Source organism: Puntigrus tetrazona, chromosome 6, assembly GCF_018831695.1.
Source record: "Puntigrus tetrazona isolate hp1 chromosome 6, ASM1883169v1, whole genome shotgun sequence".
In the NCBI taxonomy this organism is placed as follows: domain Eukaryota; kingdom Metazoa; phylum Chordata; class Actinopteri; order Cypriniformes; family Cyprinidae; genus Puntigrus; species Puntigrus tetrazona.
The window spans coordinates 19,233,225-19,260,566 of record NC_056704.1 but is presented as its reverse complement, the minus strand read 5'-3'; the positions used below and the strand labels follow the sequence as shown (position 1 = coordinate 19,260,566).

The 27,342-nt window shown below is 37.8% G+C and overlaps 4 protein-coding genes across 6 annotated transcripts; 3 read left to right on the top strand and 1 right to left on the bottom strand.

Annotated features, from left to right (window-relative positions):
- The first annotated feature begins 417 nt into the window (after positions 1-417).
- On the top strand, positions 418-9,034 carry os9 (OS9 endoplasmic reticulum lectin). 2 transcript variants are annotated; one of them, XM_043242289.1, is made up of 15 exons: positions 418-602; positions 891-1,067; positions 1,261-1,324; positions 1,522-1,598; positions 1,851-1,949; positions 2,237-2,438; positions 2,943-3,104; positions 3,847-3,956; positions 4,076-4,118; positions 4,222-4,313; positions 4,540-4,761; positions 4,851-5,085; positions 5,987-6,196; positions 6,817-6,926; positions 7,697-9,034. In XM_043242289.1, exons 1-15 carry the CDS (start codon positions 453-455, stop codon positions 7,832-7,834), a joined length of 2,091 nt encoding a protein of 696 aa, XP_043098224.1. In that variant the 5' UTR covers positions 418-452; the 3' UTR covers positions 7,835-9,034. The 2 variants fall into 2 exon arrangements, with proteins under 2 accessions (XP_043098224.1, XP_043098225.1); XM_043242290.1 differs by lacking the exon at positions 5,987-6,196.
- An 842-nt stretch (positions 9,035-9,876) lies between these two features.
- Positions 9,877-15,919, top strand: c1galt1b (core 1 synthase, glycoprotein-N-acetylgalactosamine 3-beta-galactosyltransferase, 1b). The gene is made up of 4 exons (XM_043241812.1): positions 9,877-10,339; positions 11,047-11,304; positions 12,851-13,515; positions 14,168-15,919. The coding sequence occupies exons 2-4, from the start codon at positions 11,085-11,087 to the stop codon at positions 14,420-14,422; spliced, it is 1,140 nt and encodes a 379-aa protein (XP_043097747.1). The 5' UTR covers positions 9,877-10,339; positions 11,047-11,084; the 3' UTR covers positions 14,423-15,919.
- A 1,218-nt stretch (positions 15,920-17,137) lies between these two features.
- Positions 17,138-19,754, bottom strand: tac3b (tachykinin precursor 3b). The gene is made up of 7 exons (XM_043241813.1): positions 19,621-19,754; positions 19,430-19,542; positions 18,477-18,570; positions 18,190-18,222; positions 18,045-18,098; positions 17,736-17,796; positions 17,138-17,624 (listed from the first exon to the last, which is right to left on the bottom strand). The coding sequence occupies exons 2-7, from the start codon at positions 19,532-19,534 to the stop codon at positions 17,606-17,608; spliced, it is 366 nt and encodes a 121-aa protein (XP_043097748.1). The 5' UTR covers positions 19,535-19,542; positions 19,621-19,754; the 3' UTR covers positions 17,138-17,605.
- Positions 19,755-23,749: 3,995 nt separating this feature from the next.
- On the top strand, positions 23,750-27,296 carry apof (apolipoprotein F). 2 transcript variants are annotated; one of them, XM_043242852.1, is made up of 2 exons: positions 23,750-23,958; positions 24,668-27,296. In XM_043242852.1, the coding sequence occupies exon 2, from the start codon at positions 24,788-24,790 to the stop codon at positions 25,994-25,996; it is 1,209 nt and encodes a 402-aa protein (XP_043098787.1). In that variant the 5' UTR covers positions 23,750-23,958; positions 24,668-24,787; the 3' UTR covers positions 25,997-27,296. The 2 variants fall into 2 exon arrangements, with proteins under 2 accessions (XP_043098787.1, XP_043098786.1); XM_043242851.1 differs by having other exon boundaries at positions 23,751-23,958; positions 24,772-27,296.
- Positions 27,297-27,342: the final 46 nt, after the last annotated feature.

Genomic DNA, 27,342 nt, shown 5'->3' with positions numbered 1-27,342 from the left:
TAAACCTCCGTATGCTTACATTGTTTATTTTCTACATATAACTGATTTATCACGATGACAATGTATGATGTATAAGGGATAGGCTAATTACAAAGAGGCACTTTTTAATCTTTATTAAAATGGCAGCGTAATTCTCCGTCAGAGGTTTTTTTAAGCGATATATAGATATATAAGTTTTGACATGCTCCATAGCGACCCCATGAGTCTGAGGCGTAACGCTACATTGATTTGCAAACACTCGGCGGGTCCAATAGAAGTAATTGTCGTGGCTGGTGGGTGGCTATTACTGCACGTGACCCAATCAACGCGCGTTCTAAATCTGACTGACGTTGATATTATCCAATCACGTTTCAGCTTTTAACACCTTTATCCAATCCCCGCTCCTCGGCGCACATTGACATGCAGCAAATAACAAATCATTTGACAACGCTAGTTTGCGATATGAGAGAACTATGGCTTCCTCCTTGATTAAGTGGTTAAGAGGATTATATGTTTTTTTCTTAACGTGTCTCTTGTCCGTCTTTGGTTTTTTGAATTTAGAAGAATTAAATGAAATGAAATATGGAATACAGATTCTGCCCGATCCTGTTATTATGGGACAGGTAAGGTTGTTTTGGCTATGAATGCAGTTAGCTAGGGATGTTTATTTGCTACAGACAGCTGTTAGCTGCATGCACAGCTTGACGTATCAGACATGAAAAAATGTTTGTCTATGTGACATGTTTCCTATTAAGTGTCTGCAACTCCGGCACATAATGGCAGGTTAGGTCAAAAAATAAGTATGGTAAAGTTAGCAATGTGGTATAAGCTGTATCGCCACATTTACCTGGTTCTCATTTCCTAATTATTTTTCTCTGTTTCTGTCACCTTTTTTCTGTTCCCGGTTTTAGATGGAAGATGTGATGTTGGTCTCTAACAAATACAAGCAGTTGTATGAGTGTCGTTTGCCAGCTCAAGCGGTGCGTTTTCATCAGGACCCAGTGTCAGAACCTGATGTTCAAAGCTACAGTGGCCCCGGAGTCCCTGATCTCCTCAAGCCCATGCAGACTGCACCATGCCTGGTTAAGGTTGACCTCACCTCTAGTTCTTTGTCTTACAGACTGGAATATGCACAAATACTAAATATACAAAACCGCTGACACTGTCCAAAGTACTGGAGTGGACTTGTTTGTGTAGATGCTGAAATTTTGCCATTCACCTAGTCTTTCTACATTATTTGACAGCAATTAATTACATACACAATGTTTATTTTGTTTGTAGACCAAAGACTGGTGGACTTATGAGTTCTGCTATGGCCAGCACATCAGGCAGTACCACTTAGAAGGTGTGTTAAATCATTATTATTATTATTATTATGTGTCTTTATTAAAAATGTTAAAGCCGTGTCTAATAGAGTTGTAGTGTAGCAGTGTGATGCCAGGTGTAATTGGAGTTTACATTTTGTAGGATAATGTGTAATCTGTAATATGTGTTCACACTATTCAAGCATATGTAAATATGTTTTATGTCTGTGATTTATAGATTCTGAGATAAAGGGAGATGTGCTTTTCTTGGGATATTATGATTCAGAGTTTGACTGGACCAATGAAACTGCCAAGGTACGGCCAAAAGACAATGTGCTTCATTTCATTTATATCTATTTGTTTTGTTGAATGTTATTTTTTTTTAATAGTTACAGAAAATATAGGGAATTCCATTTAGAGCAGATAATCAATATTAGAAATACAAGGTGAAATATTAGGAATATGCTAATACACATCTTCAAAAGTATGCTGTTTGCATGCCATATCTGTAGCTATCTTCTGTATATTTTTTATTTAATATGATTGACATTTTTGTTTCTGTTTTAGGCATCTAAGCAACATAAGCTTAAGAGGTATCATAGTCAGTCATATGTCAATGGCTCTAAATGTGACTTAAATGGGAATCCCAGAGAGACAGAAGTCAGAGTAAGGTTTTTCTCTCTCTTTCTCTCTCTCTCTCACACACACACACACACGCATACATATATATCACAGAAATTTGTCTTTTCCACCACAGAAATAAATTGCATTTAAAAACATATGGCAAAAAAGTTGTTTTATAATGTTTCTAATTATTTTGGGTTGTTCATTTTTTATGACTGTGGAAAAAAGCTGAATTACTGGTTGAATTCTTTCTCTTTTTAATCTAATAGCAATGATAATCTAAATTAATGTGATTTTTTTTTTTTTTTTTTTTTTTTTTTTTTTAACAGTTTGTTTGTGAGGAGGGCTCTAGTGACTATATCGCAAGGGTAGATGAACCTCAGTCCTGCCGCTACGTCTTAACAGTACACACCTCTCGTACATGCCAGCATCCCCTCCTGCGCCCACCTTCCACTGCCAAGCCACAAGGCATTGTGTGCCAACCTGCTCTCAGCGCCCAGCAGTATATGGACTATGTCAAGGCTCAAGTCTGTAAGTACGAGAGGATCTGTCTTTTCCATTCAGGGTTTTTACATGTTGTGAAAAACGTATTAGGCAGTATATCAAATAAGTTTAATATGTTTGTAGTGATACACAATTAAGCAATGTTGTGACTGTCACAATAATTTTTAATAATAAACTTTTTATTTGGCTTTGCAATAGCATTCTGTACGACTGCTGCATAAATGTGTTTTAAAACATCTCAGATGTAAATTTTTTTTATTTTATTTTTTGGGTGCCGTAGAATTGCTTAGATAAGCATTCAGATTTAAAAGACCTTCTGTTCAATTCTGGGTACATTATCTCTTTAATAATTGTATTTATGTGGCAGTAAATGTCACTGATACATTTAAAAGACTGCACAAGTAATGGTCTATTAGTTGAGCTCTCCAGAGATGTCTACAGAATCAGCCTACATTTAATCTCATTCTGTTCTCTAATTGATGCATTATTTTTAGCTAGTTGACATCTCTCTACTTTTTCCTCTGTACTCAGCTGACACTAAACGTAAAGTGGAGCAGATCTCGGAGGAACTCAAGAACCTGGATGAAATTCTGTCCAAGGATGACAAGAACAAAGGATTGCAGAAAGACAAAACAGAAGAGAACCCTGTAGTCGATTCAGATGATCCTCCACTTTCAGAGTCAGAAACAAAAGGTTACCATGCAGTAATCTCGCCATGTGCTTTCAGGACTTGTTTCTATTAAAGAAGACTATTGCGCGCACACACACACACACACACACACACACACATATATATTCGTATTTATTAGGGCTAGTAGACACAATGGAAAAATATGCTGTTTGCACAAATGAAAGCCTGAATACATGTACAAGAGTACATGCATCTAACACAGAACTGTGTAATGTACTGTCCAAAATGACAGTGCCAAATCTTTGAATATAGTCTTTTTTTGTACAAAAACTATTGTCGTAGATTGATTTATATTATGGTTGAAAAACGATAGCAGATTGAAATTTTAAACGGCGTCTTTTATACTTTTCTGCACCTTGACAGCAATTGTTTGGCAGTCAATGAGACGGTCACAAGACCCCCAGTTTTCCTCACAAATTTTAATTTGTGTTCTAAAGATGAATAAAACTTTTATGGGTTTGGAAGGAAATGAGGAAAATTGATTATTGACTAAATCTGTTTTGATGTTTTACACAATGATTTTAAATGATCTTTTGGGAGTAATTTCTGAGGCAAATATGATTTGCGATTAAATAAATAATCTCCACATCGTGTAATGATTTGGATTAAAATTTTTAATCACTTACCAACCCTAAGGTTAGGTTTCTTTTGTTAGTTTTTCTTCCTTTCTTTTTTTAGATTTCTCTATTTGTGCTTTGTTAGCAGCTCCTGTGCAGCTTTAAAACAGTTTTTGTGTTTTAACAGAAGGTGAAGTAGCTGAGGTGGGTTCAGTGAGTGAAGAACCTGAGGACAAGGACTTCTGGGACGGAGTTACCAAACCAGCAAGCACAGAGTCAAGCACACCTGATTTAGAGGTGCAGCATCTTCAGTCTATAATATAAATATTTCTATTGCCTTTTTGCTTTCTAAATGAACCTATTGAGGGGACCCTGATCATAACCAGGATTTACAACAGGGTTTTTCCGTCTTGCAGAACCCTCAGGAGCCTCAGGACAACCAGTTACATGAAAATGACAGTAAGACAGTTTAAGTGTATTTACTATTGTAGCATCAGTCAGGTTATTCTAAACTAAAGCAGTGCAGTGAATTTTTTTTGTTCATCTTTCTTTTTCCATTTAGTATTCGGAGAGGAAAAATTTAATTTTAAAATCATCTCAGACCCTGCAGACCTCATGAAATTTGTACAACATCTCAAAGAGAGCAACCAAAAAGTAAGTATTTTTGAGTCTGTTCACAGGCTTTGAAAGAAGCTGATTCGTCAGCCAACATCTTGGCGTCTAGAGAATATTGTCAAAAAACTTGGCATAAGTTGGCATAAAATTAGTTTTTTAAAATATCCTGCCGTAAAGTGTTTTCGAAGACATTGTGTCAAGTAAAAAGCCACTCACCCACTGAAAACATGTATCGACTGACCATTAATGTGTGCTTTATGTTCAGAACAGGAAAGCCGAACAGGAAAAAGAGAGCCAGCAGTCGTCTCAAAAGGGAGAGAAGCAGGAAGAGGAGGAGAAAAGAAAGGTGGAGGAAGAGGAAGGGGATGAGGATGAAAGATTGCTGCAAGAGTTTGAGGATGAGATGGCAGATCTGACCGTTCCCTCCTCCAAGATAGAGGAGATAAAAGAAGAGATGCAGAAAGAGTTTGATAACATCATAGAGGAAGTAAGAGTCATTACTGTTACAGCCTGCCCATGTACAATTCTGCAAGAAGGCTTGGCAGTGAATATATGCTATTGTGTTTTATCTCGTAGGCTCAGCAGGAGTTAGAGAATGAAGGTCTTAAGGGCGAGTTTGATCGCACTCAGGCTACACAAACTCTAGAGAACACACTGGGGAAACTTCTGGACCGTCTTGAAGACAAGACCGGACATGAGAGTGAAACTGAAACAGAAAAAAATACAGAGATGCATAAAAACACTCACTCACAGCATAAGACAGAGGAAGGCTCTTCTTCTGCCAGCCCAAACCTGGTTCCCAAAACACCAGGTAAATATACAGAATGGATGCTGAGTGAACAGGTGCATGAATGAACAGATGGTAGAATGAGTGGCTCATTATATTGCTTGTAACTTCCGTCTTTGCACCCCAGGCATTCATAGAACCTGTTTCTGAGCATATTATACTATACATGTGTAGTATAATGTCTATAAACGTGTCTAAATGTATTATACATTGGCCCTAAAAAGTAATAATTTAAAAACAAATGATGCTAGACCTTTTCACTTTACTCCATTTTAACATTAAAAGCTCTCAAAAACAATGTATTGGCTATAAATAATGTATATTTGTACCTTAAATTTTGATAACATTACTGTATAAAAAGGTTTTATGCTCACCAATCAAAATTCTTTTATTATATTATAATTTAAAATAAATTAAAATATTCATAAGGTGAAATTGTTGGCTATTGCAACAAATATACCAATGCTACTTCTGACTAGTGTTGTGGTCCAGGATCACAAATCATTCTAATATACTTGTTTTTCAAGAAACATTTAAAAATATTTTCAGTGTTAAAAAACGCTCAACATTTTTGTAATATGTTTTCAGGTTTCTTTGACTAATGGAGAGTTCAAAAGAACTGTATATATTTGAAATAGAAATCTTTTCTTAAATTACATATTTTTTTACTGAAAAAACTACCCCCAACATTTTGAATGCTTGCATTAACATTTTTTTTTTAAACAAATGATGGTCCAAATACTTTGCGGGGCCACTGTATTCTTTATCTGTATAATAAGTCATTGTCACCACTAATACTACACAGTGTCATACTGTTGTGCCATTGATGTTGTTAGAGAGAGACTATAATACGTAAAATAGGGAGGGGGAAATTTCCACCGTCTCCGCGGTAACCTCCCCTTCCCTCTGTCTCTCATCATCCAAGCCCAAGCGGGCAGCAGTGGTGAGCAGGTAAAGGTCAGGGTGACTAAGTATAAGGTGGGCGGAGGTGTGGCTGCAGGAGCGGTTACCGGGGGCAACGATGATGATGAGGGGGGTGTGAAGGTGAAGGAACTGGGCGAGGGCGACCCCCAGTGGCAGCAGATTCAGGAAGTGGTCAAAGAGCAGCTAGAGAGAGCCGGCATCAAGGCCGAAGGTAGGCCAGAACACACTAACACACACACACCTAAGTATTCTTATTTCCCTGTGTGTGTCTTTGTGAGTGGAGCGGAGGCTTTATCTTTCATCCTGAAATCTTGAACTCTTTTTCTGCCTGGGCTTTGCACTAAATAACTTGTTTTCTCAAAAACCTCTAAAACCCATCTAGACCTAAATGAACCACAATTCTTTTAGATGCCAGTGATTTTGTTTTTTCCTTGATGCTGGCTTGCGTGGCTGCAGAGAAAGGTGGAGGAGGTCTTTTTAGTCTTAAGAATGGCTAAGAAAACAACACTATAGGATTTGTATGCACTCACATTTGCCAGTAGAGGGTGGTGGCTGTTGCTCCAGTTTTTCTGGTTTGAGCAGAGGTGACGTTTAGGCTGAATCTGAACATTTAGGAGTATGAGAGCGTCCCTACTTTGTCCTACTGACATTCCACTGTCTTTATTACAATTTCTGCATGCATCGTTTCTGTCACTACTTACTACTTCTACCAACTGTGTGTATGGGAATGAAAAATAAACATTTTGTTATTTGTATTATAACCGTATACTGACTATATGGTTATGTTAACATACTTGGGTGGTGACTAAGGATTTTGGGCCTGTTTTTCAGGAAAGATTGAGGTGAAGATTTTAACCCGTAAAACAGCAGAGGAAGCAGGAGATCAGTGGCTCACTGAAGAGGATACAAAATCATTTAGAGAGCTTCTCATCAACCTTCTGGTATGAACCTATACACGCATGTAAAAATACAGCACCTACCTACAAGTTCAATAAAGCAGTCATATATAATAACATTTTCTTCATGTTTTGAGATTGAGTGTTCATTACACTTAAAAAAAAAAAAAAAAAAAAAGAAAGAGAGAAAATAGTGCCACCTCTTCCAAAACGTAGCCCACCTGGTCACAGTGAGGTACTAAAGAGAAAGCTTTATAGATACTATAATTTATCATGTGGTTACAGTTGTGACTTTTCTGTGAAATTTGAAGGGTAAGAAGCCTTGTAAATTGTCTCGTGTTGCATGAAGCACAGCTCACACAAAAGTGACTTTCTAAACGGTCGGCTTTCTAATGGTCAGTGTGGTAAATTCAGTGTGTTTTTGTGAAGATTTCTATGTAAATGACTGAATATCGCCTATGAAATTCCACACCTAACCACACCTTAACAGTTAATAACTGAAAGTTGGCCAATACCTTGCGCTGCTTTTAGCTGTTTTACATGTTTTCTGAAGAATCCCAATATTACAAACTGACTTCTGCACGGATTGTGAACAACATAATACTTACCTTGTACAGAATTTTATACTTGATCCAACGAAAAACCCGTTGTCCACAAGTAACTATTAGAATGTGGCATTTAAAGACAAATCAGCAAAAATATGGCAGAGAAAAGGAGGAAATGAAAAATGTGTGATGTGACCATTGCAGCATAAACGCCCTATGCACTGGACATTTCGTTGTCTAATAAATTGGTGTCTTCTCTTTTGTGTGCAGACGGGAGGTACGGAAGAAGTGTATAAAGAGCAGAAAAGACAGCAAGAGTTGGAGAATAACTACAAATTTGTCTGGGGAGAAAAACAGGAAGACAGCCAGTCCACAGGAAACAGTGATTCTGATGAAGCAGACTTTTGAGCCTTTTCCTCTTTTCTCAAGCACTATTAAACCTGAAGAAGGGCAGCCAGCGTTCTCTGAACTAGAAACTGTCAATCAAACTGCTCTCTCAGACTGTTTAAGTCATGTGAGCCCTGTGAGGGGGTCAGTCCACTGCCGTGAATTCTGATTATCCTGTATGAGCATCTGTGAGTGGTTTATATCTTGCTTGATTTCAATATTGGATTTTTTAAAAACAAATATACAAATACACACATTTCAGTCGTGTTGCGCTTTATGTCTATGTGTGACAGGCTGTGACACAGATCTCTATTCTCTAAAGTTTGTTTTGCAAAGACAGTCTGAATTAACATTATCTCATCCTTTGACAAACATTGATTCTGTTTGTCTTGGCTGCTCTCCGAGTCAGAAAATCTGGATGTGACGACTGCCTTTGATACCCACAGTATGGCGGTAGAGCTTGGTGATGAAAACTGAATGAAAGATTAGTCAGTGTAATGCAAATAGGACAAGTGTCCTGACACGATTCGTATTTTGTTTTGCAAATATGCTAAAGCTACTTTCTCCCAACAAGTTCTGAACTTCACCCCACACTACGCAAGTAATTTAGTGCGCTGCTTCAGTTTTGTCTCAGTTCATATAATTTGACAAGTTTGTTTGTGCAGACAGAGCAGTTATAAGTTAGTTTCAAATTTGGACAAACACTGTTGCCAAACATTTCAGAATTTATTGGAATCCAGTGCTTTTCATGTCGCCAGCAGACAAGGGCTCTTTTTGTTGTAAATGTTTTGAATGATCATCATACTTTAGTCGGTTGTAAATAATGTTGCTACAGCATTCGGTTTGTTTGTTAATAATTTAAAGCATACATTCAGTTTCTATTTAAAGCTGCTGTAAGCAGTTTATTTAAAAAAAAACAACAGCTCAAAAATCAAAAACTGGTACCACTGAAATATGTTTTGAGATCATTGCACTCTCTCTATGAGAGCACCTGTATTTAGAAAACAGTAAAGCAGAGAAAAATAATGACAGCCCATGCGTGTTAGCCAATCAGAACCTGGTGGCATACCTTTGGTGCGGGACTACTTGTTTCCAATTATTGGACAAATTTTCAGTGGTTTAGAAAAATGGCTTACAGCAGCTTTAAGGTTTTCAAAGGTCACCACGAGATGCACAACTGTACATTTTGGTACTACTAAATAAACAATTCTCAGAAACCTGCATTGCGTGGAAAAAATGCCTGAACAATAAAATTACAATATGCTGTGGTCTGCAATAAATATAATTTATCGGTTTAAACATTTTTTAAGTATCCTTGAAGGTTAATAATTTATAATAAGTGCAAAGTGTATCAGTGTATTGTATCTAACAGATGAAGTAGGTAAAGTCACACAAAAATTAAAAGTAGAAGTAAAGGAAAGAATCAGAGTAGGTACAAAAAATATATATGCAGGAGACTTACATCCCAAATCGTTTTTATGTCTAATAAGAAAAGTTCGAACAGACTTACTCGTTATGTATAACATAAGCCTATACGACCTTTTCTTATTATGTTGTTGTTTGTGATCAGACAAATGTTGCAGTGAAAAATGGATGTGTGGGTAGACAAGGTTTCCACACAAATTAGGATAAACATAAAGGCATAAATCATATAACAGCATTGATTATTTGGATCCATCGGTTATAAATAACGATTGATTAAAATGAAAATTGCGCATGTAGTTCATTTTCGCACAGGGTTGTATTCATAACTATTTGAGAGAGAAGTCTTGCACACCCTTAGCCCTTCCCCGATTACAAGCGGCTTGGCTAGGCGTAGTTGACGTCGATCACAAGAAACTTTACAACTTTTTTTGACGTGATTATTTTGGCACTCTGCCTTCGCTTGCTGGAATGTGTTCCACGGTTGGGTACGTGTGATCCAATCATAACGCGCCGTTCAAATGACATCATCGTTTCGCCTAAGATTGACAGTCTATCCATCCAATTAAATGCGCCTCAGCATGTCTCGCATTAGATGTGACGCCAACAGTTCACAGTTCACGCCTCACAGTTACTTAAACGTTGAGAGAAAGGTTTAGTTGAAAATATTTATTTTTCTTTTTTCGAAACAAAAGCGACACAATTTAGTGCAAAGGGTGCGTGTCACTGTTCACGAGACAAAGTTTGACAGGGAGTAGTTCGGAAAAGGGTTGGCTAATTATAATACGGAACTGAACCGCCCCCATATCGCTCGGCTTTTACTTGGTGAACAACATTCAGTTCACAGGAAGAGATAGGAAGCACGTTGCTAGTTGGATTGAAATAAATCCTGATATTACCCCCTAAAGTGTATTTGTTTGGGCCAGAAAATAGCCAGGAGATGATTTTGAAGCCGATGTATCTGATTGGGCTGTCAGATTTCTTGATTTAAGTTGAAAAGCACAGCTATATTGTTATGCTAGCGCTCTGAGTTGGACTGAAATGGCCTCGGTGCCGAATCCTGCAGTTTTTCTCACTTCTGTTATGGAGGAATTAAGCGGCCTGGTAAGATTATGACACCTTGTTACCTAAGAAAGGCTGAAAGATTTGTTCTGGTACTTCTGCTGTAATCGTAACAAAGCTGTCCGTTTTCAAACTTTTTTGTTATTAGAAATAGATGTTAAAAAGTGTTCCTGTGTTAAAATAACCTTTCATTAATTTTGTCATTCAAAATGTTCTGTAATAACAAAAGCAACAGTTGATGATCACACTTTATGCGGCGTATTTCGTCTTTGTGGGGTTTAGTTATTTAAAAAAAAAAATGGAGCCCCTTAGTTCACTACTATGCTAGTAAACGTCGTTATTTTTTTTTTAGCTAGCTTGTATATTTTACGTGTCGAAATTGTCAGCCGTTTCAAAGACAAATTGATCATTTGAAGAACTCCAATTATACACCGCCTGATGGTGTTGTCTACACTTAAAACTAATTTGCCAGAGCAAACAGTTGAACCTGCATCAATTTCCAGTGAAGACGTTTAGGTGTCATTAGTTGTATCCTGGTATGACGACGCTTTCAGCTCTCTATTGCAGTGTTGTCATAATCAGTCTTACATCACGGAGCTGCTGTCACGCGCATAACATCAGGCTTATTTTCGATTTGTTTTTTTGTTTTGCTTAAATGATATCTGAATCGTGAACGTAAGCTTTGGCGAACAATGCGTCGTATGTCTCTGTAGTCAATGCATTTGTGTTTCTGTCTGGGCTCTAAATAGTCGCTCTGAGGTGAGAGTCTCTACGTACGGAGCTCGTGATGAAAGCTCTCGGCGCGCGCTCCGCGTTCTACGTGGGCTTTGTGGTGGGCACGTGCACCCTGTACGTGCTCCTGCGTCAGGTTGGGTTCACGCGGAATGTGGGGTCTGTTGAGTCCGAAGCCCAAGAGAAAAGCCTACTGGAGATGATTGAAGAGGAAAACAAGAACTGGAAGAAGGAGAGGTCGGCTCTCTTCAACCTCAATCATCCTCACCATACAGGTAAATACAATATAGAAACTAATTCTTGTAATCTGCAAGCACTACAAGTGAAACTCTGTATTTTAAGTGACATGGTGAATCGATCAGTCGCCCACAAAATGTTCACCACCTTTATTTCTGACATATGTGGAAACAGAAAGGAGATAATAAGCAGAACAAAACATGAAATGCAAGTGATTAGTAGCAAATCAAGTCATACAGGTTTCGAGCATGATGTTAATGATGGTGGAATTTGAATCTTTGTTTTTTTTTGTATATTTGCTTTAAGGTAATTGTGTTTGTCCAGCTGAAATAACTTGTGTAGCATTTAAATAAAATACATTCCTGGTGATCTGTTATTTCACCTTTGCAACTTATTTTGCATAGTTTCGTTGGAAACCATAATATGGAAAAGATCCACTAAATAGCCTGTTACAAACTGTCATATTATTATTATTATCATTATTATTATTAGAAATATGTTGTTTTTCAGGTCTTGCAACCCAAGTATTCTGTGAAACTCTGTTATTATAAAACCAAAAATAAAGGCAAGACGTGTATTAGACAAGTAGAGCCAGATGATGTATGAAGTGCTTCATCTTTCACACCCTTTCATTTGTATGATTTGTAGATATCACACCCTGATATAACAGCTGAGCAAACAGTTAACCTGTTCTAAGCTTTCTTAGTGTGAGGAAGTCTTTATGGGCATGTTGGCATCTGACTGTGTATACTCTCTGCAGCGATGGACTTTGCTTTTAATTTTGGGCTCACATCTTATGTGTTGTCCTTGTTAAAGTTTACAGAATGGTTTTATCACCAGTTGGTTATCAGTAAACTATCCCAAAAGTAATAAACTCTGGACTATCAGATGCTTGCTCTAAATTTTACAAATAAATATTTGACACAAATTTGAACAGATTGCATTCGGTACTTCCTAGATACATTTTTTTCTAAATGTTTATCAAATAATTTAAAAGCCTTTTGGCGTTGCCTAGTTAATTTTTAAGGGTTAATTATGCCAAACAAAAAAAAAAGCCTTTTTAAAAGGCACTTCTATCATGTTGTGATGATAATGATTTAAATTTGGCTTGAATTTCAGGAGTCATATAATGATGATGATGATGATTGAGATTTACCGCTAATCAAAGAACCGGCTTTACTGACAAGATGCACATAACTTTGCATGCAATACATATTGTGCAGCCATAACACAGTTCAGTTGTATTACTTTTATAGTGTCTTTTTATACTTTATGATTTCAATTGATGGACAAAATAAAAAAAATGAGAAAGCAAAAAAAAAAAAAAAAAAAAAAAAAGAACTAGCTTGCTTTGGAATGACATTAGATAAACAACATTATTACAAAATTTCAATTTTTAAGTAAACTATAACATTAAAAGGTCCTGCATTTGGCCCCAAAAAATTAATTCTCATTCTAAAAAGGTTTACTATCATCATTTACATTAAAAATTTCTACTTTCCATTTCTATTTTCTACTTTGTATCATGTGTAGCATTTTGTGTTTGTGTTATTTTTCAGAGTAATCATTGTCTGTCTCTTGCAGGTGAGGATGGCACTCTCGCTGACGCTCTCTATAAGCGCGTACGCATTCTGTGTTGGGTCATGACCGGCCCCAATAACCTCGAAAAGAAAGCTCGGCACGTGAAAGCTACATGGAGTCGTCACTGCAACATTGTGGTCTTCATAAGCTCTGTGGACGACCCTGATTTTCCTACGGTTGGCCTAAACACCAAGGAAGGTCGAGATCAGCTGTACTGGAAAACCATTCGTGCTTTTCACTACGTCATGGAAAAGCACGGCGATGAGGCAGACTGGTTCCTCAAAGCGGATGACGACACTTACGTGGTCGTTGACAACCTGCGCTGGATTCTTGCCAGCCACTCTCCAGAGGACCCGTTGTATTTTGGCCGGAGGTTTAAGCCGTATGTAAAACAGGGTTACATGAGTGGCGGCGCTGGTTACGTGCTTAGCAAAGAGGCTCTGAGGAGGTTTGTGGAGGGCTTTCGCACCAAAGTGTGCACTCACACTAGCTCCGTGGAGGACCTAGCTCTGGGTCAGTGTATGGAAAAGATAGGCGTCGTGGCAGGAGACTCCAGAGACACTTTAGAAAGAGAGACATTCCATCCTTTTGTACCAGAGTCCCATCTCACTGGCACATTTCCTAAGACCTTCTGGTATTGGAACTACTGTTATTACCCCATTGTGCAGGTGAGTCCGAATGAGATATGTTCTACTTAGACGGCCTCATTTAGTAGTTTTATTTATTAGTTTTTATTAATCAAATAGCCTTAACATGACAGATTTTATTTTGTCAGCTTAAACACACACCTTTTTTGCAATTGTTTGCGAGTTTGCATTAAGATCTGCCTCCAGCCAATCAATAACTAAGTACCCGCCCTGCAATTTTGTGTCACAATATAGAAGAAAACATCTGTCGCTGCATTTGTGGCATTATGGCTATCAATTTAGTCACTTCAGTAAAAACGCCACCTTTGTAGACCGCGAAAGAGTCGTATTAAAGGTGAAAAATCAGACATCATTCTCTCTACGTTTGCATTTAATGCACCCTGAGGGTGTGAATCTCACTCTTTACATGCATCCTATTTAAATAAATGACGCACAAGAACATTTACTGTGTGCTTTTCAAGCCAAAAGCCACTAATCCCTGTGTCACTGTAGGCCCGAGGCCCCAAGCACAAGTTTGTTTTGGCACAGATCAAAGTCTACTGAGTGTATCTGTGCAGGCACTTTGACTCGCTTATAGTTATGTTTTAAAAAGTAGAGCAAACGTAGGAACACAAAAGGATTTTTTTTTTTTTTTTTTTAATAACATAATATTCTTTCTCCCTGTTTTTCTTAGGGCCCACAGTGTTGCTCAGACCTGGCTGTTTCTTTCCACTATGTGGATGCTTCACACATGTACCTGCTGGAATACTACACTTACCACTTGCGTGCCTTTGGCTACAAATACCGCTATCAGGCCCCTGAGCCCAGTGTCATACAAGACTTAAATGCTCCAGCCCCCAAAGTGGAAATCGGAGACATAGAGGAAAATCTGGGGGCAAAAGTACAGGAAGCAGAAAAGAATTCCCACAAACATAATGAAAAGTTATAGCAGATATTTGCGTAGGAATTTTTACAAGTAACGTTTAAAATCTTCTTCCAAGTTTTTGGGATGGCTTTGTTTTTTGGATAATGTCTTAAAATATCTGTCTGTATTGTGCCACAGAAATGTGTGCATAACATGTTTGCGTGATTTAATGAACTGGTACATTTGGGCGTGTTCCTCATAACAATGCAATTGTATGTGAATGTTTTAATTGGACAGTGCAGAATTGTATGAAATGAAGGTTTGGACTTGTAGAGCGAGTATGTGGTTCTTCGGGGGTTGAGTGTGAGGAGCCTGCCTTAATAGTATAATAATAACATTGGGTAATATTTTGGGGTGGGAAGCAAGGATGCCTCTGCATTCGTTATACTTTGTGTTAATTTAAAAAAAAAAAAAAGTTCTTTATGTAAAAATGGGTTTGCTCTGCATTGTCGTGATAAACACACCACCATTTATGATTTAACGGCAATGCCATAAAAAAGGGGCCCTGTTTTTCCTCTTATATTCTCATTCCTTTGAATTAGTGCCTCTTCCCTGATCCAGAAAAATCATGCATTTCCAGCAAACTTTAAAGTGTTTTCTCTACACAGTGTACAAAATCTTTGCCAAAGTTGAACATGCACAATTTACTTTGACTAAGATTACTTCGAAATAAATATTAACCAGGGCGTAGTCCTTTAGCTGACACCAAAACAGCATATTACGCTTCTCCGAAAGGGGTTAGTTCACCCAAAAATAAAAGTTGTCATCGTTTACTCTTCCCAAAGTTGCTTCATATATATTTTATTAGAAGATATTACGCAGAATGTTCATTCTGGTAGCCATTTACTTGTATAGAAAAAGAAAATGGAAAACAAAATGGAGGTCAATGAATGACTACCAGCAATTGTTTTGTTCTTCAAAATATCTTCCTTTGCGTTCATTGAAACAGTTTTTGGGTGAACCACCTCATTCGCAAGAATACGGATTAGTTCGATCCTGTTGGCTGGCCCAATAGTTCATGAGTGCCTGGGAAAGAAGTAAAGGTAGCAAGGTAGATAAGACGGTGTAAGTACACTGTTTTTTTTTTTCTCCATGCTAATGGGAATTGAGGTCTTGTAGACGACTGGTGTAGTGTAACACGCTGTGAAGCAATGCAGCTTGTGAGTTACTGAAACTGACCGCATAATGCTTTATTTAATTGTTTGTAGAGTGAAGGTTTTTGTTTATCTGGGATTGAATGTCTAGGTTTTGCTTCAGTTCACAATGCAACTCCTATTGCGCGTGAGATTAGGCATGTTGATTTTGAAGTTGATATAGCTGCTTGTCCAGGGTGGTGAAATTGATTCCGTTTCTCGTGGTGTGTGCTTTATGTCTGAATTACTCAATTATTTGTTTGTATTTGCTGTATTTAAAGGGATAGTACGATCAAAAATGAAAGCTCTATCAATTACTCACCCTCATGTCGTTCCAAACCTGACTATATTTTCAAGACAAATAAAGATATGTATTCTTTTTTGATGATTGAACCTTGTTATGTATTTAAAACATTCTTCAACATATGTGTTCAAAACACAAGGCTGAGTAAACAACAGAATTTTCCTTTTTGGTTGAACTGTCCCTTTAAATGCGCCGGTGTTGGTAAGTGTTTGAAAGGACCCTTTTAAAATAATGCACATTAAATTTGAGATAAAGTTGAGGGTTAAATCAGGGGCGGCAGTGTTCATGGTATCTCACTTACCACAGTTATGAAGGAATTCGAATAAAGTTTATTTGAATGAATTAAACTTATTTGAACCGGAAAGGAGCTTATTTTAATACAAACCACTTTTGTCACTTGACCACTCCAAGCACAAAGTCACTTTTGCTTTTGTCATAGTACTGAATGGTTTTGAAGTGACTCAAATGAGCAAATACATACAGATATAAGGTTGGTGTGTAATTGGTAAAATCATCCTCGTTTTAGTTCCTAATCAAATTCTGTGTACGTCTTGAAATTGTTAATGGAAAGATTATGGTTTTGACGGGAACGTGATTGCTTTACTTATCAATAAGGATTCAGTAATACATGGTGTGAATTAAGCTAGGCTAATCTCTGTAAAAGTGCCACAGTAATGGAAATGTTTGCAGTATTCTGTGCTCTTCTGTGATTTAGGGAGGAAAAGCACTTTGAGGTTGTTCCACCCACTTTAAGTATGATCTAATAGTTGTTTTATGGAGATAATTTCCATTATTTCTGAGAGAAGCTAGCTATGAAATGTTTGAACGTGCTCATGCTTTCCTAGTATGCAGATGATTTTCCTTAGAAAAGTTGTTTGGCTAAAATGTCTTTGTAAACATTCCCTTTACAAAGTTTACTGCGTAAGTTGACTTAAGTTTGCGTTTTCTTTAGATCCTCAACAGAGAGAGAGACGTGCAAATCTTACAACGAGTAGAGTGTTTGGTTTGTTATGTTTTGTCAAATTGCGTTGACTGAGAAAGCCCATAGAAATATGCTTCTGCACTCTGGGAGATGTGTAGTGGATTATATAATGAAGCGCAAACCCAGCTTGTTGAAAAGGAAGTAGAACCGTTCATATTGCAAACATCAAAACCAGCCCTTCCAGTCCTTTTCAAGCGAATTTGCATTTCTGAATTCATGCGTTTCATGCTCTTGTCTTTAATCCAAAGGTATATGTGTTTCTTTCTTATTCTCTTTTGTCGATAGGGTCTTTTATGTACAAAGGGAATCCTGTACAGTACTTCCACAGCAATCTTTTATTTATAAAAGAGTGTGTGAGGCAAAGTTGTGACAAGAATAATTCAATGAGGAATAATAACCAGCATATTAAATAAAGACTTATTTTACATTAAACTGCTCTTATGTGGTCTCTTCTATGAATAAATAAAATAGTATTTTTGCAGCACTTTAAATAAGCATATGCAAAATAAATAAGGTATGAGCAATAACATTTACAGTGTGTACCTTTTTATATATTCATCTGTCTTTTATGTCGTTGCTGAAAAGTCTTAACACATGTTTTGTCTGATGCGTTCTGTATTCGGGAATACTAATGGCTTAGAATTCTTATCCTGCAAAATGGAAAAAATATACTACAATGAACTCACTGACAATAAACGAACTCATACAGCTTAGTTATCGTACAAAGACGGATATTTTTTCTCCAGATTGGCAAAATTGCATGAATTCTGGGTTAAAGAGGTCCGGCTTCATACACCACAGCAAAACCTTCAAGAAAAATAACGATACAAAAAAATGACTTACTATGTTGTTCAGCAGCAATTATTCATTCAGTTATAACCATTCAGTTTAACTCAAGCTAAACTTATGAATTCTCACCTCTGCCTTCTGCCCTTTAAGAAAATGTTGCCTCTTCTCTGTCCTCTCCAAGCGGGAATACCTGATAGTCAACAAACAATAAAGGCTTTTGATTTTTTAACATTTTTTAATGTTCATTTACTGCAATTCTACGTAGTGTCCACTAGAGGTCAGTGTATTCTCCGCAGTCTTCCGTATGTGACTCATTCTGCACTGCAAAAGCTCTAAAACGTGGTGACATGAATGAGAACAATTACCAATAAATGAACCACAAATTAATGCACTTTCTTATTTCCCATTTACTCTTCAGCGGTCCTATCACAGACTTACCAGACACAGTGTTTCTCCGTCCTAACAATCCAACAAAGATGTCGTTCATGTTAGCTACAAAAGACCGAAGAGAAAAATCTCATCAAGCTCCGCTGTTACTTTATTTAATAATAAGCGTATGTTAATGAAGAAAAGGTCAACTTACGTCTAAATGGTGGATTTGTGTCACGGTTTGTTCCTGTGGAAAAAATAATAACAATAATAAATCCAACGTAAAGTTCCATTGACCTTGAAGAAATAGCTCTCAGTTCTGTCCTGTACTCATCCTCAACTTGTTTTAAACCTTAACGCCTTTTAAACCTTAAACCTTAACGAATGTTCTGTGAAACAGCAACGTGAAGGTGAGAAAAGTGCGTCCCAATACTGTGAATGTTTAATAGCCTAGCATTAAAAGCAAACTGAATCATTCACGTGAGTTTCCCTGTGTCTTACCTGCGCTTCTCCTGCCCATCAGGCCGATGAAACTGTCATAATCAATATCATTATATCGTTTCTCATAGCCCTCAGCCTGGGGGTCGCTGTTGTCCTGCACAGAAAACACAAACAGGGTCGCAAATGAAAGTCTAAGCAACTAATGTGAATGCCTCAGTGACATGAAGACTCCAGACTGTGATGATCATTAAAATAAAATAAAATAAAATAATAGAATAAAACAGTGAGTGGTCATTTTTTGTATTATTTCTTTTGATGTGTGTGTGTGTAAGGACCTGCGCGGTCTGGCAGTGTGGACACACATGACTGAACCTCTGCTTGAGCCCGTGTTTAACAGTCAGATATCACATTAATAGAGCCATTAAGGCTATAATGGCTTCATTATGATTCATTCTAGCCATCTCCATACATTCTCTCGGTTGATTTTTTCGAGTGGTCATGTTCCCAGTATACATGCAGCCTAACCGAATATGAAATGAAAAAACAAAAAAACAAACAAAAAACAACAACAACACCACAATAAAAGCATCATTACTTAAATATTCTCTATTATTTTCATCCTCCAAACTAAATTTTAGCTTTCTGCAATAAAAAATAAAATACAAATTGACCACAGAATCAGAATACACTAGCATAGGATATATTATGCTGTTTTGGTAGCTATAGATAGATAGATAGATAGATAGATAGATAGATAGATAGATAGATAGATAGATAGATAGATAGATAGATCTTTTTACCGTTTAATGTGCAATAAAAATGTTATACATTATGCTATTGTGGAAAAATTAATCTGGATTATAAATATTAGTAATTATAGTTTATATTAGAATATTTAATAAGAATATTTTAATATATTTTAGAATAAGAATATTTTAATTTATCTTTAATGAAAGTTATTTCTAACTTACCATTAGAACTTTTTAAAGTTTTTTTTTTTAACGTGAACCTACCGTGAATGACGGATAATCGAGCGCACAGCGCGAGAGTTGAGGACACGCGAGCATCAGCAGCACATGAGAGAACAGCACGAGCAACCAGCCGCAGGGCATCCTCATATCCACACCTGCGCCAAACTTTATTTAGAAAATCCAAACCAAACACTGCTTTCTTAAAACGGCAACAAAGAAATAGCAATTGCTACCTTTTAATCAGGCTGCGATGAGCGGGAGTTCCGGAGGATGGTGTTCAGTTCTGCCTTTCCAGAGCTGTAAAGACTCGCAGGTGCGCGCGTTCCTTTATTTGTAGCGCTCGCGCGCTCCGCTCACACGAGCTCGGGCAAGCTGGCTCTCAATACGAACCACGTAATGATGCTAACATATTCTAGTGACGCAAAGTCATCAACACATAGAGACTTGACGTATTTGCGCGGTCGGTTATATTGCTACTAAACTCACACCTCATCTTGAGTCTCTTGAGTCTCACGTAAAACCCAGTCCAGTATCGTCTATGCAGATTGACCTGTGGTATTTATGTAAGGTTTGTGAAGCAGTAATTAAATGAGAAAATTTGAACAGTATAGGTTTTACAGTTCAAAGGATCATAAAAATGGACAAGGTTATTTGCATTGTGTTGTGGAAATCATTCAAACAGCCTTTGCCTTTGAGTTTTAGAAGATTTTTGATTCGGAAAGACACATGTGTGGCAGTAAATTCAATGCCTGTAATTCAGAGGGATTATGAGTCACTTATACTGGCCCTTCCATTTACTCCATCTCATTACAGATATGTCCTTCATCAGGACAAAGCAGTTGGTGGGTTATAGAAAAGGTGCTGTCTTGATTAAGATCTGTAGGAGCCTGACTTATGAATGCTTATGGCTTTAAAACATAGAATTAAAATTCTCTGAAACTGGAAGAAATAATCTTTCAAATAGATGTACTTTTTGTAGCAAAAATACATTAGACCTGTTGAACTCTTTAGCCTTTTTCTGTGTGACGATTGCTGTATGTATCTAATTTTCCTACCTGTGAGACCTAGATGAAATCGGGATTGACATTTGCCATCAGACGCCTCCGTTCCAAACAGTTCGGTAATGAATTTGTTGGTGTGTTTAAAAAAAAGGAGAGGGGGGATTAATTAAAATACTCACCATGACAACAGAAATGAGTTTCTTCCTGGTGTGACAAGTAGTCCCCTAGATGATTTCTTTTTTCTTTCTTTCTTTATTTCGGAGGGGTTTGCTTCCTTGTGATTTATTGCCTTTTAACATTAGATTTTACTGGTCTTCATGTTTATAGGGTATGAAATTCTACTAAATTAATTTGCATAGAAAAGCCCTGAACATTGTAATTAGTTTTTTCAAATTATTCTTATTTTTCTCTTTTGATTCCTCAGCAAGCGGGAAAGCTCTTAATGATACACCGACGCGCTACGTTCCTCATGAAGCCGGATTTGCTGTGCAGGGGATGTGGAGCCGGAAAACAGGACTTTGAAGTGATTAAGTCTGCTTGTTTGCATTGAGAACAAATGATTCCTTCAGTTCCGAACATTTCTATACCATCAAAACAAGTGATTACTTTACGATAGTCTTGTCAGCGGAAGTAAGAAGCATGCATTCCCTTAAGACTGATTTGTTCCTGCATTTGTAAGAAAGTGTTGCTTGTTTGCTGAAGCGGACATGAAACATTAGAACAGTTCGGAAGTACTCCCACACTCACTAGTCCAGTCAGTGCTTCTCAATGGTGAATGACACCTACCATCTTTTGCTTACGCAAATAAACTCACACACATACACACACACACACACACACACACACACACAGAATCGCTCTCATTTTCTTTCTTATAGCCTAATTTCCTTGAATTTTTACCGTATTTCTGGCCTCATTCAGTCACCAAATATCGATTCACATAATGCGAATAACACCGTGTTCAGATTACAATGAAAGACTGAATGCAAACAAGTTCACTGCAAGTTCAGACTTTGTTCCGCCGGTTGAAGAAACCTTCCACTGTCCTCATGACCATCATCTTTCTTACTATATCCAAATGTGGCACATAATAGTATTTTATTTTTAGTATATTTGTTTGCACTTTGTGTCAATGTAATTCACCATTCAAAGGTTGCTTCCGTTCAACCCTCGCCCACCTACATGCTCTCCCACAAGCACACCTTTGAGTTTTTAGATTAAGGTGAAAATAGTGGTTGAATGCTTCCTCTGTCCATATTTATAAAGAAATTGTCTGTCTCATGGTCAGTGATAATTGAAAGTACAGAGCATTTATCAGACTTTGTGTTTGTGAAAGCATAACCCAAAGTGACATCAGTTTCTGAAAACTTTGCAAAGACGATGCATCACTTTCTGTCAAACATACACATGACATGACAATGAGCAGCAGCGAGAGATTAATTAAATAATTATTCCTGCCTCTGACACAGTATACACAAGATGATGTGCGTGAGTATAAATGTACGTGAGAGAGATAAGCTCATTGATTTAGTAATAATGCATAGCCCTATGGATGCCCCATCCCGAGGCTACTCCAAGTAATTTTGTGTAATCCAATTATAACCATCCAATTTTACCCAATTATGACTAAATAAGATTGCATCGAGTTCTATCTAACACGTTTTCCTACTCTGTGGCCTCTATAATGACTGTAAACTGGGGGAGATATCTGACTTATGTTCTCACACATGAACACACACAGAAATCACTTAAAGCCCCCTTAATTGGTGATATGTTGAGTTCCCTCTAAGGGTTTATTAAAACTTGACATGGTGCTTTATCTGTGTGATTGCAGCATGTGTGTCACATATGACTCAAGCGTAAGAATCCCTTTGTGCTTTGGGCCAATAAGTTGACATGTGAAAATGAGAATCACACTTCTGCATATTTCTGCTTGTACCTCACTCCTCCCACCCATTACTGTGTTTCTCACTTAAGTGAGAAATGATGGCACTGAGGCTGGAGCCATTAGCGAAATTTGTAAGGTCCCACGTAATCAGACAACTGCGAGCGGGTCTCAGTATTTCATGAGAGCATCTCTAAACGCACTGAACCTTGAAGCAGATGGGCTACAGCAGCAGTAGATTCCTGTCAGATAAACAAAGCAATAATTCATGCTGGCTCACCAAAACTGGACAATAAAAGATTAGAAAAATGTTGCCTGGTCTGATGAGTCTCAGTTTCTGAGTCAGAATTCGGCTTGAACAATGGTTCAAGCTGATGATGGTGGTGTAATGGTGTGGGAAGAATATTTTCTTGGTAATCTTTACCAACTCAATACCAACTGATCACTGTTTACATGCAACAGCCTACCTGAGCTTTGTTGCTGATCATATCCATATCCTTTTACGACCACAGTGTACCCATCTTGTGATGGATACTACCAGGAGGAAGATGTGCCATGTCACACTGCTCAGATCATCTGAAACTGGTTTCAGAGTGTTTCACAACACTCAAGTAGCCTCCAGTCGCCAGATTTCAATCCAAAAGAACATTTTTTGGGATATGGTGAAAAGGGAGATTGGCATCATGAATGTGCAGCCAACAAATCTGCAACAACCGCGTCATGCTATCTCGTCATGATAGACCAAGAAATGTTTTCAGCACACTGTGAAAACTGTGCCATGAAGAATCAAGGCAGTTCTTTGCCCAAATGTTAGTTCTTGGCACAAAATGATTTGTCCATTCCAACTCCCCACCCAAATAATCAGTTTGTTCCCTTTTGCTGACATCAAATCTGCAACGTTATTTAAACCATTTGCTACACGTGCTGTGCATAATTTGCATAATCTAAATCAGATTTAAATTTTGGTGAACCATGTCTGATTATTGCACTGATTAGTTGCAGTTTACTTTTTCCCCCACGTTAACGTTTTTTTTTCGTTTAGAGTTTACTTACATTAGAAAATTCTGAAGAAATTATTGTGTGTGAAATGATGCAACGCCCTCTGTTGGCAACATAATATAGCAGGGTCCAAAGTCCAATGCCACAATTTCGATTACGCAATACATCTGTCCGTGATCTCTGAGCAAATGATGGATGTTGTTTATTGAATTACAATAATTAAATAATGTTTGACTTTACTGAACCAAGTGGATCTTTGTGCGAGGGTAATGGCCTGTAGGCAAAACGTGAAGTCCTCTATCTTTTTATAATCACGCCACAAAAAATGTACGCACGGGTGCACAATCCTGCTCTCTCTCACACAGGCACACTCTCACACAGTCTTCCCAGGCATGAAACGCGTATTCTGCAATTTATCTGGGTCAAACACAAAGCCCCTGCACCCCTCCATGCTCTTCAAGAGAGAACGCAGAGAGAGAGAGAGAATGAGAGGAAGAGAGGGGACATGAGGGTAAATAAACAAAACGCCCATAGAACACATTGATCCTCTCCACGTGATGCCACATTCATCACTGGGCAATGGGGCCAGAGAGAGAGAGAAGGGGGCAAAACGAGAGAAAGGGAGATGTATATGCTTTTGTGAAGGCTGGATTCTAACAGAGAGGTACTATCGGGATTGTTAGAAGGTAAGAGCCTTATTACTTTCATATTAATCCGAAGATCAATCATTTCAAAACAAGTGTAACAGGCAAATGAGTTCAGATATAATTTCCTCTGCAATTTAGATTTGCATGTTCGAGAAATTTAAAATGTAAAATTATAGAATGGAATCTTATGATGGCAGATTGTTGTTGTTTTATTTAATTAGATTTTCGTTTAAATATGGAAATAAAGCCAGAATTATTTCTGAAAAAGTATAAAATTTCAAAACCTGAACTTTATGTTAAATATACAGTGTATGTTTAAAGAAGAAGTGTAGAAAAAGCAGAGGAGTCTTTTAGATTTGGGGGTCTTACAAAAGAAGTGCTCATCCCTTTTCTTTCCTTTCTTCCTTTGTTTTTGTCTAGTTACACTTTATACACATATCTCATGTTCTCCCCCCTGCGGTGCAACTACAGCTGCAGATATTTGTGCAGATACATATACCGCATGCACAAGCGTAACTTAAAGTAACAATAAATAAAATAAAAATAAAAATGAAACATTATTTACTCATCTTCATGTTGTTCTAAACCTGCATGATTTACTTTCTTCAATGGAACACAAAGTGTATTTTAAAGAATGTTGGTATCCAAAAGTGGTTTCAGGTGGTTTCAGGTGACATTGATTTGAAAGTCAAAGGTGACCCAAAACTGTTTGTTTAACAGTCTTTGAAATATCTTTTGTGTTCCACAGAAGAGAAAATATGATGCAAGGAGATGAGCAAACCATGACAGAGTGTTCATATCTGGGTAGACAGTTCCTTCAAAACAGAAACCATGATTTGCTTGATGTTGCAGGTCTCCACAGTTCAACATGACTAAAAGGAATTCAAAACTTAAATGGTTACTTCTCATCCACCTCTTACTGTCTGATGTGGTTTTTGGCAGAGCTCCACTCCCTCAAAGAAACCTGAGGCCTTCTGTCACTTCAGTGTCTCAAACAGAGCAAGTAGAATCACATGTTATTGAAAATGATCTTGCTGCCGCCCATCGCTTGGTCTCAAACCTCTCAGCCTCTCTACAAGGTCAGCTGGATTTCCAGTGCAATGCAAGCTGTGCAGAGCTCTCTAATGGAGGCTGGAGTGGAAAGGGTTTCTCTCAGGAGCTATTAGGGTTGGCAATTGTGCCAGTTCTGGTGTCAGCAGGGTGTTTGTTTGAAGCCCAAGCCCTAGTAATGCAACTCTATGAGGTGCTGGGGCAAAATGATACACATGAATTTTTAGAGGACATTCTAGCATTGATCAAGAGAGGTAAAGAGAGAGATTCAGCACATATGGTCCATCACAATGATTTCCAAACCCCTTCTATGCTGAACTCTGAGTCTCAACGCCACCTACAGGCTGTAATATTTAATATTAATCAGCTAGCTGAGGTGGGTGAGAAAGATGAAAAGGGTAAAGTTGGGCCTAGTGGGCATTGCAATGGATGGGTAAGAGTGAAAGGCACTCGGTTTCTTGGACAGGCCGCAGAACAGAGTAAGCCATTGTGTCTTGAAGAAGCACAGCAGGCTTGTGGAAGATTGGGATTCCAATGTGCAGGTGTGACCCAGGACGGCGACTCTGGATATTATCACGTTATCTTGAGGCCTGGAAGCCGTGTGGTGCCTTCATCTAACTCAGAGAGCTGGATTCACAATTGCAAAGTGGGGTCTGTCCGTTGGCGCAGAAATGGGATCCCTCAGCATCACTGTGTAAATGAAAAAGAGGAGCGAGTGTATACAGTAGTGGAGTGGATTCCGGCAGTCTCCACGCTGTATAATCTGGGAACAGCTGTTTATTATGCATCTGTTAGCTGCTATGACACGGCAAAAGAGAGAGCCATCTTCAGCACTGTGGATCTGGGCACAGACGCCCTCATGGCCGTAACAGGGGGAACCGCTGGGGTTGCTGGTTATGCGTTGGGGGCTGGTTTAAAAACAGGTGTGAAGGCTGGGATTAAATATCTGCTGAACAGCATGAAAGAGGAAGATGACCTGGTAATGAACCAGAACAGCTGGGAGGATGGAACTCTTACTGTCCAGTAAAAAACCAAGGAGAACAAGAACAACAGCTGCATTGCTCCAGGGCCTCAAGGTTTTTTTCACTTGTGGTGAACGATGTGTAGAATGCTCTATTTCTGCATGTTCAGTCATAATAACTATGTTCAGTTATACATACCTTAAAGGGTTACTCCACCCCATAATGACAATTTTGTCATTAATCACTTACTCCCATGTTGTTCCAAACCTGTAAAAGCTTTATTCGTCTTCAGAACACAATTTAAGATATTTTGGATGAAAACTGGGAGGCGTGTAACTGTCCCATCGACTGCCATTACACTAACCGCATTTCCATTACAGATTTGCACAAAACTTTAGTGATACTTTATAAATGAAATATACATGTAAAAAAAAATATTGTGAAGCTACTGTGCTTCCATTAACCAATATTATGTGACTAAAATGTAACCTTTTGCCTCTCGCGATAAGTCATAGCAGCAGGATAGATTGGATATATTTCTTCAAAGGAGGAATATGCTTGTATCTTTATGTAGCATGGATAGCCCCTTCATAAATGTGCGTGGTGTGGCTGGTATAAACACAAGCATCGACTAGAGTGACCGCAATCAGCTTCAGTGACCGTATGAGAGCCGCAATGCACCACAAAACCACCTCAGGTGAGCGTATTAACTGTTTCCTGGTTTTCATCCAAAATATATTTCATTGTGTTCAGAAGATGAATGAAGCTTTTACAAGTTTAAGTGATTAATGAGAACATTTTCATTTTGCTGTGGAGTAACCCTTTAATATCCAAAAGTTGTTTAATGACATCAGCAGAAAGTGACATTATTTTTGAGTGGGAAAAAAATAACAGCCCAGCATGAACATTCTTTTTTTCCCAAGTAACATTCCATATGGACAAGGTTATATAACTCTGTATGATATTTAGATTTTTATATATTCTACTATTATAATATGATATAATGTATCATAAGTGTTTCAGACGACACAATTTTTATGCATTATACTTATTTTTCTTGTTTCCTAAGATTGAGTGTTTTTTTTTTTCTTAAAGTCTGGTATTTATAGAAATACAATTATTTGACCAGTTGTCACTTATAACATAGCTACTCAAGATTTACAGAGTCATCTGAGACTGACTCATGTTACCCATGGGTAATATTTAACTGTTTTAGGCCTTGAGTGGGAGGAGCTACTAGAACTCAAGAATACTAGAATACAAGATAAACAGAATAGGCAGCATAAAACCAAACTTTATGACTTTATACGTGTAATTGATGTATAACAGTTTCAAGTAAAAATAGAAATGTTTTTCAGTATTTCAGTTTTGAACTCCTTGTTTTTTTTTATATATATAAAAATGTATAATC